We start from the raw sequence: 13,171 nt of genomic DNA, 5'->3' as shown, positions 1-13,171 counted from the left end.
CATTTTTCCTTTCCCTCTTTGTGTTGCTCTTTATTTTTTTTCCTTCCTACTTCATGGTGTTATTTTTGTGTGTGTCTACGATTTCTAGGAGAATTTTCTTGCCACTCTAGGAAGAGAAACCTTCTGCTGGGAGCAAAATGCACACGCTGCACACCCCTTCCACCTGTCCCCTGGGGGAGAAAAATCCCTCCTCCAGGATTCACTGGAGGCACAAGTGTTCATCACCATCATATTCAGTTCAGAGGTTGTTTTCTGAACATGTCTGAAAAATCCCAGCCTCACTCAGGATGGGAAACAGGACTAGCTGCACAGCTGTGTGCCTTCCTCCCAAACCACATCCCTTCCAGAGGACTCACTGGCTTGCGTGCTCCAGTGGCCTTTCAGACTCCTCAGGTGATGGGGACAAGCATCTTCCTCCTGAGCACCCCCAAACCTGCTGGCTTCCAACCAGTTCTTCTGTCACCTGTCTAAATCTGCTCCCCCACCCCAAATGCACCAACCCGCCTTCCCCAGCCCAGGGCTCTCCCCTCCTGCAGCACAGGGAATGGTTCCCCACCAGCCTGTTCACTCACACAGTGTGGAGCACACCTGACACCCCTGGCAGGCCAGGCCAAGCCTCCCCTGCCCACTTCCCAAATATTTTTAGGCTGCTGCCAGCCTTCCATGCAGGGATGGGAGGAGACGGATGGGATGGAGAAATTGAGTCAGCCCTGAGAGGTCACTATGGCAGCCGAGGGAATAAAACCATCCCCCTCCTCTTCCTCCTTCTCCTTTTGCTCCTCATCCTTCTCTCCTGGTCCCACCACCCGCCTTCTGACGGATGTTGTCTTTGGACCAGACCTCTTGCAGTGCAGCTGCCGAAAAAACTCTGTGGTGAGCCCTGTGTGCCCGTGGGCCGTCTGGAATCCATCACTGTCTGTGCACAGGGATGCCAGCCAAGCCCTGCTCCTGCCTGCTGCTGGCAGCTCTTGGCTTTCCAGGGGAGCACCTGTGGGTGCACAGGGGTCCCCCCACTTCCCAGCACTGGAATTCAGCTGGAGAATCCACGGTACCACCTCCAGTGGCTGGGAAGAGGAGCAGCCACCCCACAGCCCCACGGGAGCCCCAGACCAGCTGATGGGGGCCAGTCCCATGCTGGGGAAATGGTGCTTTTTCTCCCCTGCCAAAGTTTGGGTTGGCATCTCCAAAGTGTGGAGGTGCCATGGAGGATGTCCCTTGCCAGCCCAGTGTGCAGGGCTCCAGGTGCATTCCCAGATCCTTGGGAACATCCCTTCAGCCCTCCCCATGAGGCTCAACACACTTTGGGGTTCATCCCCCCTCCCTGAGCAGCAAATGCCTCATCCTCCAAACAGACCCCAAAGGAGCTTCTCTGTTCCCATGGATGCAGCACCTGCCCAAAATGTCCCTGGTGTTCCTTCCTGGTGTTACCTGCACCCCTATCAGGATAAGCCACTCCTGGAGCTTCACCAACACCTGGCCACTGCACCCTCAGAGGTCTGCAGCAGCTCTGCTGGAGCTCCAGCCTCGCTCCCTTGAGAGCAGGAATTGGAGAAGGATGGAGTGGATTGCCCTGTGCATGTCCTTCCCCTGGGCAGGAAGGCCCCAGCAGGCAGGAAGAACAAGGAATTCCAGCCCAACTCCAGATGCAATCTCACACCAGCTCAAGCAGACAAACCCCAAAGACCCCTAAAAATTCAAATTTGGTCTCCAACTGACCTGATTCCTGTCCCAGTGCCAGCGCCCACTCCTCCAGCACAAGGTCAGAGAAGCAGGGCTGGAATGTGTGTGTCCCACGAGCTGGAGGGGTTTTCCTGGGTGCTGGGTCAGGAGTTTAACATAAACCAGAAGGTCTCATGGCACTGGCTGCATGGGCAGCACTGGCCTGAATCCCAGAGCTGGAAATTTCCTGGGGGAAAGCGGGGCCTTCATCCAGCTGCAGAACAGATGGGTGGGCTGCCCATAATGCAGGCAGGGCAGGGGCTCAGCTGCTCCCCAGCACTGCTCCACCAGCATTCCCTTGAATTTGGAGGCTCCCAAACAGGGGACAGTAGCCACAGCCCCACAGCTGGACATCGTTGCATCCAGCTGAAGGTTGGGGAAAGAGGCAAGGAGGAGAATGTTCCTCCTTGCCCAAAGTCCTTCATGGCTAAGGCAGCCAGGAAAGTATGGAATGCATGGAAATGCAAGGAATGGAGGGACAGGAAGGGCCAAAAGGGGCCCTGCTTCTCTTCCTCGTGCTCTAAACATCCTCGTGTTCTAACAGTGAGAGGGAATGTGGGCAGTGCTGGGGAGCACTTGGAGTTCCCACTGCTCTGGGAATGTGCACCCCTGAGCAGCCCCATGGACAAACCCAACAGCACCTGCAGGATTAAGGAGCACCCTCATTAATGGCAGCTCCAAAGTTAACAAGCTGGCTCCACCACCCACACCAACTTCTAGAAAGCCAGGTGAGGGTGGGAGGGAGGTAACAGGAGCCAGTTGCTTTTAAGATCACTGGTGAGCAATCAAGCAGGAAAGTGGCCTGGGGTGTCACACCAGCAACCAGGGGCTGGAAAGCTTTAAAATCTCATTTTAAACTCCACCTTTTCATCTCCAGCAAAGCAACCCTGGCTGCCAGGGGATGAGAGGATGAGCACAGGAATTGTTTATTGGGGAATGCCACCTTCTGCTGCGGTGACCTGGGAGGGCAGCACCTTTCCCAGAGACTGTCTCCTTCAGGATTAATAGGGGTGCCCAGAGCAAAGCCCAGACTTACTCACAGAGCAGTGAGACCCCATGTCCTCGCTGCCAGCAGCAGGGATGGCTTGGTCTTACACTCTGAGGGAACCCAAAGGAAAACCCTTTGGGATGCTGCCCCACTGTGATGCTCACAGAACCTCCCAAAAGCCAGTTTTAGGGGAAATCCAGCCTTTTAGGAAAGCAGAAGAGCTATCTACTGACCAGAGAAGAGTTTGCAGCCACGGGGCCCATAGGTTTAGCTCATCCTCTCCTGCATCCCTTCCTGATAGCATCGAGCACCCTTGCAAGGGGGCAAACCAGAAAGAGTCATTTATACGTCTGTATTAGAAATAGAAGAAGATGCTAAAACCAGCAGCTGTGGTGCAACTCCAACTTGCCAGCCGCTGGAGGAGCACGGAGCTCGATGAAGCTGTGATGGGTTAAAGAGCTGCCTGAGCCGCTGCCTCGGGCGAGCACCGCGGAGAGCCAGGGATGCTCCCGCTGAGATCCGGGGGAAGAGGAAACTCTCCCAGCCTGACCCCACCGAGTTCAGAGCTCACAGAGCAGCTCCCCAGGCAGCGCCATGGGAGAGCACCCTCTGCCAGAGGGATTCCCAGCCCATAGCATCCCCATTCCCGACACACCCCAGCACCGGCAGGGCGATGCCCCCGCCTCACCCCGACCCTCCTCACTCTGCTGTAAGCCCTGTGTCGTGCCACCCTCGCACGCCAGGAGCCTCGGCGGGCAGGGATGCTCGGTGCCCGGGCAGGGATGCTCGGTGCCCGGGCAGGGATGCTCGGCGGGGAGGGATGCTCGGCGGGCAGGGATGCTCGGTGCCCGGGCAGGGATGCTCGGCGGGGAGGGATGCTCGGCGGGCAGGGATGCTCGGTGCCCGGGCTCAGGGATGCTCGGCGGGCAGGGATGCTATGCGGGCAGGGATGCTCGGTGCCCGGGCAGGGATGCTCGGTGCCCGGGCTCAGGGAGGCTCTCGGGGGAGCCCCGTGACGCGGGCGCAGCTCAGCGGGATTAGCGGGCGGACGGACGTGACTGCCAGGCAGTCGCCTGCTGCTAATTAAAGAAGGGATATATTTAGGCACCCGGTTATCCCCTGCATTTCACTTATTTTTAGCTCCCGGTCTGCCAGGCTGGGCTGGCACATGGGGAAGGGCACGGACGCGAGGCAGGATGGATCCAGCCCCAGCAGCAAGGAGGTCACAGCCGCATGTCCTGGCCAACGTGAGCCCCTGGGGGAAAGAAACCTCTGTCCAAACTGGCTGCAAAGGAAGAGAAAGATTTCATTTTTTTCCCCAGAAAGGCAGGAAAATGGGTTTCAGGGAGCAATAGGAGCATCCCTGCTCAGTCCTTGCCCCAGATCCATCCAGTCTTTCCCACCATCCACAGCCCCACACCCAGGAGTTGAAAATGGCCCTTCTTGGAATCACCCAGCAAAAAGCACAGCTGTGCCCAGGGCAGAGGCAGCTCCCTCATTCTCAGAGGCACATCCCTCTGCAGTGGCACTGGCCTGGCAGCAATGCCACTGCTCCCCATGCCTTTCTTTCTTTCCAGCACAGCCGGAATGTGTCCTTGGCACAACTGAGCACCCCGTCCCCGTGGGCCATCAGCAGGTGTGCAGGAGCTTACTCGGGTCTTAAGTACCCTGAAAAGTGTGGAGAAACAGCAGGAAGGACAATGCCCAGCATCCCTGCATCCCTCCTGGGCCAGGACAGCACATCAGTCCCATTCATTTCCCCCTTTGCTTCATTCCCACAAGCGCTCTGGGGTTTTGTATTTGGGGGTTTGGGGTTTTTTCCCCTTTCCAGTGTGAAATATTGATCAGGTCTCTGCTACCTTCCCACCTCACCACACCTCCTGGCTGCCTTGCTTGCCTCATGGAGGGGAAGTGTGGGGTGTGGTAGAAAATCAAAATAATGGGATTATTAATGACCGAGGGAGCTGAAACCCAGCCAAAAGCCAGGCAGCTCTGGCTGGCCTGGGAGGAGGCTTCCCAGCAGGGAAGGTTTGGTTTGAGGCTATTTTTTGGAGCTGAACAGCATCCAGGGGTGGCCAAATTTCTTCTTAGGTGGCCCATCAGCTAAAGCCTCTCCCAAAACAGTGAGACTGGGAAGTTCAGACCGTAACTCCATAAATCTGAGATGGGAAAAAAATCCACCCCTATTTCTTTACTTTTTTCAATCCTTCGACTCCAGGAGCAGGTGTGTGCACCCTCCAGTCTGTGGAGAGTGGCCAGGGCCATGTGGGGTTGTGAGCTCCCATCACCTGGGCTGCAGCTTGCCCTGGTTCCCTGCTGCCCATCAGAATTAGTCAGCCCGTTAGAGCAGGTTTACGATAATCATCAAATAACTCGTTCATTGACAGCTGAGAAGACTGACTGAGCCCTCGTTTGCTGATTGCTAATTAGCTTAACATTCCTAATCCCTCATTAGTGACTATGAAGTAAGCTCTGAAATATGAGGTCAGCCCTAATCAGCATTTAAAATATAAAGCCCATTGGCACATGATGGAGGCTGGGGAGGGGGTGGCTGCAGGCCAGCCCTGGGTGCTTCCATGGTCACAGGGAATGAGGCTGCACAGAGCAGGGGCAGATAGGAAGAATTCAACCCTGTGGAGCCATGGGTATCTGCACATTTCCCCAGAGCTCAGCCCCTGCCCTCAGTGCCCAACCTGGATCCACACCAGGAACAGGCAGCAATGAGGGACCCCAGGTTCCTTCGAGTCCCTGGTGCATCCAACAGCAATTCCAGCTGTGGCTTCCATTCTGGGCAGAATGTTTACAGAATCACAGAATATTCTGAGTTGGAAGGGATTCACAAGGATCATGAGTCCAGCTGTTAAGTGAATAGCTCATACAGGGATCAAACTCACCAGAACCATGCTCTGACCAACAGTGGGGGCCAAACATTCTGGCTTTCCCCCCAGTTCCCATCTCGAAGATTCCAGGTTAACTGCAGGCAGCCAGGCTGTTGGCAGTGGGACTTTCCCCAGAGAATCACCCAACACCCTGATCCTGGGGGAAGGAGTCAAATCCCAGCATTGGCAAGTGGGCACTGAAATGTGCTGGGCTGCCACTTCCACACCATCCATGAAGGAAGAAAAACTGGCCCTCAGTTGTTGTAGCTAAATCCTCTGGAAGAATAAACTGTTGTGGACTGAGAGTTACTAATTGAGGCTGAGGAACCTTCTACAGGAGAACATTAAAACAACCTTAATTAAACTCCAGCTAGTGAGCCTTAAAAAAGGAGAAAAATCTGTTTCCATGAAAATGTAATTTGAAAAGCCCTTGCAGCACAGCTCTGCTCATCCAGGGCGATGCTCCCACCTCAGGCCCTGTGCTGCTGGAGATGATGCTCTGGATTTGGGCTGTGGGGCAGGGCCAGCACACCAGGAGCAGGGAGCCTTTGCCATGACAGACAGGTGGGTTATTATTGCAGGAGAGGCACCGCTGGTGTGGGCAGGAGCATTTCTGTTTCGTGAGCCCACATCAGCGGCACAGCAAATCTCCTGCGGACTGCCGAGCTTCGGCCCCAATCCCTGCTCCCTCGCTCCTCCAGAGCACGGAGACACGGGGTGTTCTGAGCATCCTTGGCAGCAGCCAGTGAGGATTAGTCCAATCCCCCCAGACATGAGCGTCTCCCCAGCTCCATTTCCAAGGACAGGAATAGTCTTTGAAGGCTTTTCCACGTGGAGGGCACACACCTGCAAATGTTAGAAGCGAAGATCTGTTTCTGGAAAGGTTTTGGGTGGTGCAGCATCAAGGCTGCCTAAATAAGTGGGTGACAAAGTGGCCATGTAGCACCTGCTGGCTCTTGCTCCATGGCCAATCCAAGTCAATGCCAAGTCCCTGCCCTTGGGATTTTGTTGTGCATCCAATTCCTGAACCCATCAGGTTTAGTGTGTGGTTGTGGCCAGTCACATCCTCATCTTGCTTGGCCAAGTTTCACATCTGAAAAAAGGGGTTTTTACCCCTTTTACCCCTTACATCTTTTTACCATCAGGACCCTGCATTGGCAGAGACACAAAACACTATAACCTACAGACCTGGTGGAGGATGGTAAATTCTGGGCTTGGCTTTCGGAGTGGAAAGCTTTGGCTTAGCCACACACCTGGCCTGCGGAGCAGAAAATCCCAAACAGCCTGGCAGAGTTACTCCTATACTCAGACACTCCACAGAGTGGAGTGGGTCCACAGACCCATCCATTTTCTGCCCCATCAAGCAGCTGGTTGAGCAGGCAGGTTGGGAGCACAGCCTATGGGAAACTGAGGGGACACCAACCAAGAGACAAACACAAGTTTGGATTTATGTAAAAAAAAAAATTATTTATTTTGGAGGAGGATTTGAACATCGACATGCAGGTACAACATGAATAAAAATTATTGCACCGCTATTATGTGGCAATTGTTCAAGTTTCTAAAAACACAGAAATTCCACACTTTCTCTTATCTAGCTAAGTGCTGAGTGACACGGCTTGGCAGAGCCCAGCGCAGGAGGTGCTCTCACAGCCACCTGGATATGGTAATCGAACACAACGTAAACACACACTTCTGTCAAATCTTCTACTAGAAGTACAGAATTATCCTTCACATCCAGTAAGAGAAAACCAGAGAAAGACTTTATCCTCCCCTCTTCGGAAGAAAAGAAAAACAAAAAAAGAAAAGAAAAAAAAATAAAATACTCCAAATCACACCTTAATGCAAGTGTGGCAAACAAACCCACTGGTCACTCCTACCCCTTCCCCCACAAGCGCTCTTTAGTACAGCAGCAGCCAAAGGCCTCCAACATTCAGACCCAGGAGTGGCCAGTACAACACTAAAGTCTAATATTTACAATAAATATCATCCATTTCTCTTAGTTTGCAACAGTAAGAGACAAAGGGAAAAATAACACTGAGGCAGGGGGCAGGGATGCGCCAGCTGGATGCGGGAGCAGAGAGGAGCTGCGGAGGCAGAACCAGCACAGCCGCTGCCATCCCAAGACGGATGAGGAGCAGGAGACACATCCAAGCTGACAGAAGGGAAGAGGGGAACAAAGCAGGAAAGCAGCATATTTGGATGGTGACATGCACGGCTCATTCACCAAAACACACCTCACGCTCGTGACTTCCACCTTCTGCCTGCCTGCCTGGGCATTACCACGGACACCAAGGGCCGCGCTGGCCACGGCTTCCCTGGGGCACCGCGGCTCCCAGGCGGCACCGGCAGTACGCTCTTGCCCCTCAGACACAGCTTTTCCAACATCCTGTTCCTTCCCAACACGTTTTGCAAGCTTTTATTTGAGAAGGTGTTTAAGGAATTTGTAGCAGAGCAAGGAATAAGTCTTGGTGTATCTACCTGGCTTATTATCAAAACTTAAGAGGAAAAGTCTTTTCGCCCAAACCTTCTGCTAAAGTGCGCCGTGTAAATTTGACAGAAGGTGGAAACAGGGGTGATGGGGCACCTGGCACACCAAGGGAAACTGCAGGACTGACCAAGAGCAGGGAATATAGGGCTTCACTAGAATGCTTTCCTGGCAATGCTGTTTGGCTTCGGCTTCCAAAAAACCAGGGATTTTTAATTGCACTGACCACTCTCTGTACCGTAGCTACAAAAGAGGCAACGAAACACATACCTCACCTTTTCTTTGGCCAACACAGGCAAAAGCAGCAAAAGCTGTGACATAGCAAGGGTTTTCACTCCTCCTTTTGTGCCTAGGAAAGGATAATTCTGCAATTCAGCATGGGAAGCAGCGGCTGCAAAGGCAGGGAGTCAGCAGCTTACAGCTGGTACCAGCACAGGGTCCCAGCCCTGCCAGGGGGGATGAACCAGGTTACCCAGCCTGGCTCACACCCCGTGCTCACCTCCCAGGAGCAGCAGTCCGTTCTATCCTCAGGTTTTTTAAACACAGAAGGAAAAGGGGGACCTGCCACCCAGGGAACAGCCAGCTTGGACCACGTCCTCACACAACTCCTTCATTTACACAGACACTTCCATCCCGCCAAGGTCAGCTGCTCTCAGGAGATCAGCTTGTCAAGGAGGCTTGTCTTAGTAATTACCACAGACTCAGGATGCCAAATCCATTTTTCACTATTCCTGTCCATGCCATAATATCCTGTGCTGTTTCTCAACAATTTTTTTAGTAGATCAACCCATCAGGGAGAAAACCAGCCAGATAAGTACCAGATCCTGCCAAGCCTGTTCCTTACTTGCCATTGCTCTAAATCAGCACTGAATGACACTCACCACCAAGAGCACTTGGGAGAGGCTGAGACACCCAGGACCCGGACAAGGCAGTGGAAATACCGTGGTTTGTAATTGCAAACCAAGTGCATAAGAGCAGCCTATGAATTCCAGGAAAAAGAGCGGAGAGACAGCACAGCAGGCTCTGCTCTCAATACCACCACAGCTAGGTTTATTAAGGTGTAACCTGGGAGCACTGAGGCTTTGGTTAGTGTAGTAGCAACACCATACATGTTCACACTGATACATGGAGTAAACACTCATTTAAACACGTTAAAAAAAAAAAAAAGCTCAAAAAAAAAGAAAAAAAAGCTCAAACCAAACCAAAACTTGGTCCAGAAATGAAACCCAAGCAGCCAAAATCAAGTGTATAATGAGGGGAAGCAACTGCTACACAGAAAGAAACAGGGTGAAATTCCAGAGATTTTTGCAAGTTGTGGGTTGTACTGAAATCAGATTGAAAGAGATGGAGAAAATATATTCCTATATAATAAACATATCTGCATGTCGGGCAAGCAAATCAAAACTTCAAGTTCAGAGAAAGCCAAGACAGTGAAGGAAGCAGCAGTGTAAGGAAATCAGACCAACAGAGATGGGTTTTAGCCTGGAATACTGTTGCACAGCCATTCTGCGTGTAACAGAGTAAGCCAGTGAGGGTGATCCGCAGGGAGATCCACTCAGACAAGACGAGGATACAAGCTGAGCACAATCTGGGACAAATGATGGGAGTGTTCATTGAGAGGAACCTTTAATTGGATGAAGAAATGGCTTACAGTGCTACAGGTATCACCACTCGACACATTTATTGGTGCATTATTATTGGTCTAATGCTCAGCAAGGAGCACTGGCACCCAGAGCCAGTCACACTTAAAGCAAAGCGATGTCTAAACCTAGGAGCAAAGAGTAAGTTTTTAATGCAAAGTGACTTCAGCAGTTGAAATGATTTAACTATCAAAGCTGAAATCTGAAAATATCACATGTGTTTTGAAGTCTGTTTGCAGCCTGACCACAGAACTCAAGGAGTCTGAACTCTTCATAGGTTTGTTTTTAAAATGGGCTAATTCAGAAAACTCAGCAAGTTTCCCAAGCCCCAATTCAGAAATGTTAAGGGACACCTTAAAATCCCTACCTATTTAGACTCACCAAGAGAAGGAAAAGTCTCCAAAGGTCGTTCTTCATTGAGATAATTTTGCCAGACACACCGGAGAATACGCAACTACAATTTTTTCTACTTTAAAACCAACCTACAGGCACCCCTTTCCTGGGGTCACTTACTCTGAGGCAGGGCAAGTTATGAATTGAAGCCAGAGAAAGGAAAATAAAACATCACTAAAATTTTAAAAACAGAGGGAAATGTTGCCATGTGTCCCATACAGATAAGTAAAAACAATCCCCAAAAAAGCCAGCTTATGGATTGGAGAGTTCTCTTTCTGATAATTCCATTGAAAAATACTCTTCCTTATTATAAAGAGCAGACAGGGATCTCTGTCTTTCCAGTCTCTCCAGCCAAGTCCTTTGTCTCTACATCCTCCAAGGACACAGGACTGTGAAGACACATGGTGACAAAGAGGTTTTACTTGCACCAAAGAGGGTCTGTCGTTTCAGAATAACTTGCAGACAAGAGGGCAGGTTCTTATTCTTGTCAAGAGACATCAGATTGTAAAACTGGAGCAAAAACTTGACATTTGTGAATTTCAATGGAATTTCAAAGAGACTGCAGAAAAGCAGAAATTTAAAAACAAGCTGCCTTTTTTGCACACAGAATTTTTGGGATCTCAAATAAATGCCGAATTAGAGGGAAGAGCACATCAGGCCCTAAACTCAGGCAAAATAAAAGGTGTGGAAGGGAAAAAAAAAAAAAAACAAACCAAAGTGTTTCTTAAGCCCTGCTTTAAAGATACCCTGTTCTAAAGAGACCTCAAACAGCAAGCACTACTGTGTACAAAAATAGAATAGCAAGGATGAAAAAACACAAAAAACAGTATGAAAAAAACCCTCCCAAAAATAGATGTACACAAGTTCTATTTTATATTAGTGTATATTACAAAATTCAAACATGCAGTCTCTATTTTGAATGTAGAATGCTCCAGTCCATGAGTACCAGCGATGCTGCTATGTTTTCTTCACAGCATCATCATGTGACAGGGGAAAGTCTTGTATTTTTAACTGATTTCCAACCTCTTTGCTTTTTGCTTGTGCCAGAGTCCCTTCTTTACAGGGCCTTGTGCTGCCATCTGGCAGAGGAGAGGCTCTCAGAGCTGCTTGTCCAAGAGCATGAGACAGCTCTTTTGATGGAGTGATTTTGCAGCCACCTGCCAACGCCTCAGAGGCTTTAGCACTGCAAAAAGGTTCCTCCTTTTTGACCAGCACAGGACACGTTGCCTCCTTTTTGGCCCCCACGGGACATGGTGCCTCCCAGGGCTTTGCTGGGTGCAAGGACTCTGCACAGGACCCACTCCTCGTGGTCAGACCGTCTGTGCTAGAGGGTTTGGCTTTCTCTTGACACTCTCCTACTTGTGAAATGTCCTGCCTTTTTTGTTTCAAATCTCTCTCCTCTTTACAGGAGGTACCCAAATCCTTTCTCGTTTCCACCTCCCCAGACCCAGACATAGTGAGCTTCAAAGGGCCCAGCACACTCTGGGCCAGGGGCATTAACTGGGACACGGAGAGCACGCGCTCGATGGCACCGGGGACGAGGAGTGGGGAGGACACGGGTCCTGCTGGGCTCGTTTTGCTGGAGGTTAAAGCACCTTCTGCCTGGGATGAGCTGGGCTGCTGCTTGTCGGGGCTAGGACTTCTTTGGGATGTTTCACTGGTGCTCCCAGGAGACAGAAATGAGGAGCTGTGCTGTTCCACAGGCTGAGGCGTCTCCTTGCGACCCTTCTCACCGCGGTCTGGGGGGCTCACCGTGACAGGAGTGCTCGTGTTTGCTGTGCACCATGAGGAATGTGCCAGCAGAGGTTTGGAATCCTGTTTTTTCTGACTGCTTTCTGTTAGCACAGGCTCTTTCAAGTCAAGTTTACCACAGGAGGTCCCAGAGGAATCACCTTCTTCAAGTTCCAGGAGTTTGATTGATGGGCACTGCGTATGTTCTGTGCCATCTACTGGTTTTTGAGTACCTGGAGTTCTCCCGAGATCTTTGATTGCTTCAGAAGACCTGTCTTTTGAACCAAAACATTCCAAAGTTTTGTTTTCTGGCAATTTAGGCTCCTTTGCAGTCGTTTCTGATTTTAGGAATGGCTTTTCTGAATTAGCTAGTTTTTCTGGAGAAGTTCTTGAGGGGAGCTCTGGTGGGGAGGGGTGCACACTGATTTGCAGCAGCTCTGAAACAGGCTTTGCTTGTTGAGTATTTCCCTTCTGCAAATCTTCTGTACCTTTTGGATCTTCAGGTAGAAAGGCATCATCTTCAATACTATCCTTGCTTTCCAATTTAGATGAAAACTTATTATCCTCATTAAAAGAATCTGAGCCTCGGTCTCCACTGCCACGGGGCTTGTCCAGCCTTCTCCCATCCTGACTATCTTCTGAACCATCATCTGTTTCATCTTCAGAAGAATCTACTTCCCTGATGGCCTCCTGCTTTTGCAGAGACTCCCTCCTCTCCACCCTGTCCTGCCGAATGGCACCCAGCTTCCGTGAGCCCGGCTTCTGCAGCATCCCTTTTTCCGCCAGCCCAAGTTTGCCGCCTGTCGTTTCGTTGGCAGATTCCTGCAAGCTCTGGAGGCTGGGATCCCGCTGCAGCATCTCCTTCTTGAACTCAGAGTGAGAGATATCCAAGCTATGCTTCCGTGAGGAACCCAGCTTCTTCTCAGAGGAGGACAGAGAGGCAGCCAGCTTCTCGGCTGACTGCACTCTCTTCAGCAAAGGAGACCGAGGGGGCTCGGCACTTTTGGGGCGAGAAATTTGTCTCACCAGTGGTGGAGAGGAGTGTAGTTTCACTGGGAAAGACTGGATAATACTGGAGCTGCCAATTGAGTGTCCTGGCAAAGGAGATGGGGAGCGCTGTGGTGACGTGGACTGTGGGGTTGGTGATGGAGTGTGAGCCAGGGGGGACAGAGGGATGTTTCCTGCGGATTTACGCCTTGGAGATCTGTACTGCCTCTGGAGCTTTGGTGCCAGGCCATGCAGAGAGCTGGGTCTGATGTGTCCAGAGCTGGCTGGAGAATTGGGAACACTGGAACTGGGAGAGCTGCTCTGGGAAGAATTGCCACCAACTTAAAAG

General features: G+C 51.2%; 1 protein-coding gene across 13 annotated transcripts in view; it reads right to left on the bottom strand.

The window, feature by feature from the left end:
• Positions 1-7,032: 7,032 nt before the first annotated feature.
• The window catches only part of MAST2 (microtubule associated serine/threonine kinase 2), a 167,328-nt gene continuing 161,189 nt past the window's right edge, over positions 7,033-13,171 (bottom strand). For all 13 annotated transcript variants that reach the window (XM_019007671.2, XM_033516480.1, XM_033516479.1 and 10 more), the window contains one exon: positions 7,033-13,163. In XM_019007671.2, coding sequence (XP_018863216.2) covers positions 11,062-13,163 — 2,102 coding nt within the window. In that variant the 3' untranslated portion in view covers positions 7,033-11,061. The remainder of the gene's footprint in view (positions 13,164-13,171) is intronic.

The sequence above is a fragment of the Parus major genome, chromosome 8 (assembly GCF_001522545.3).
Source record: "Parus major isolate Abel chromosome 8, Parus_major1.1, whole genome shotgun sequence".
In the NCBI taxonomy this organism is placed as follows: Eukaryota; Metazoa; Chordata; class Aves; order Passeriformes; family Paridae; genus Parus; species Parus major.
This window is presented reverse-complemented; position numbering and strand designations above follow the sequence as displayed.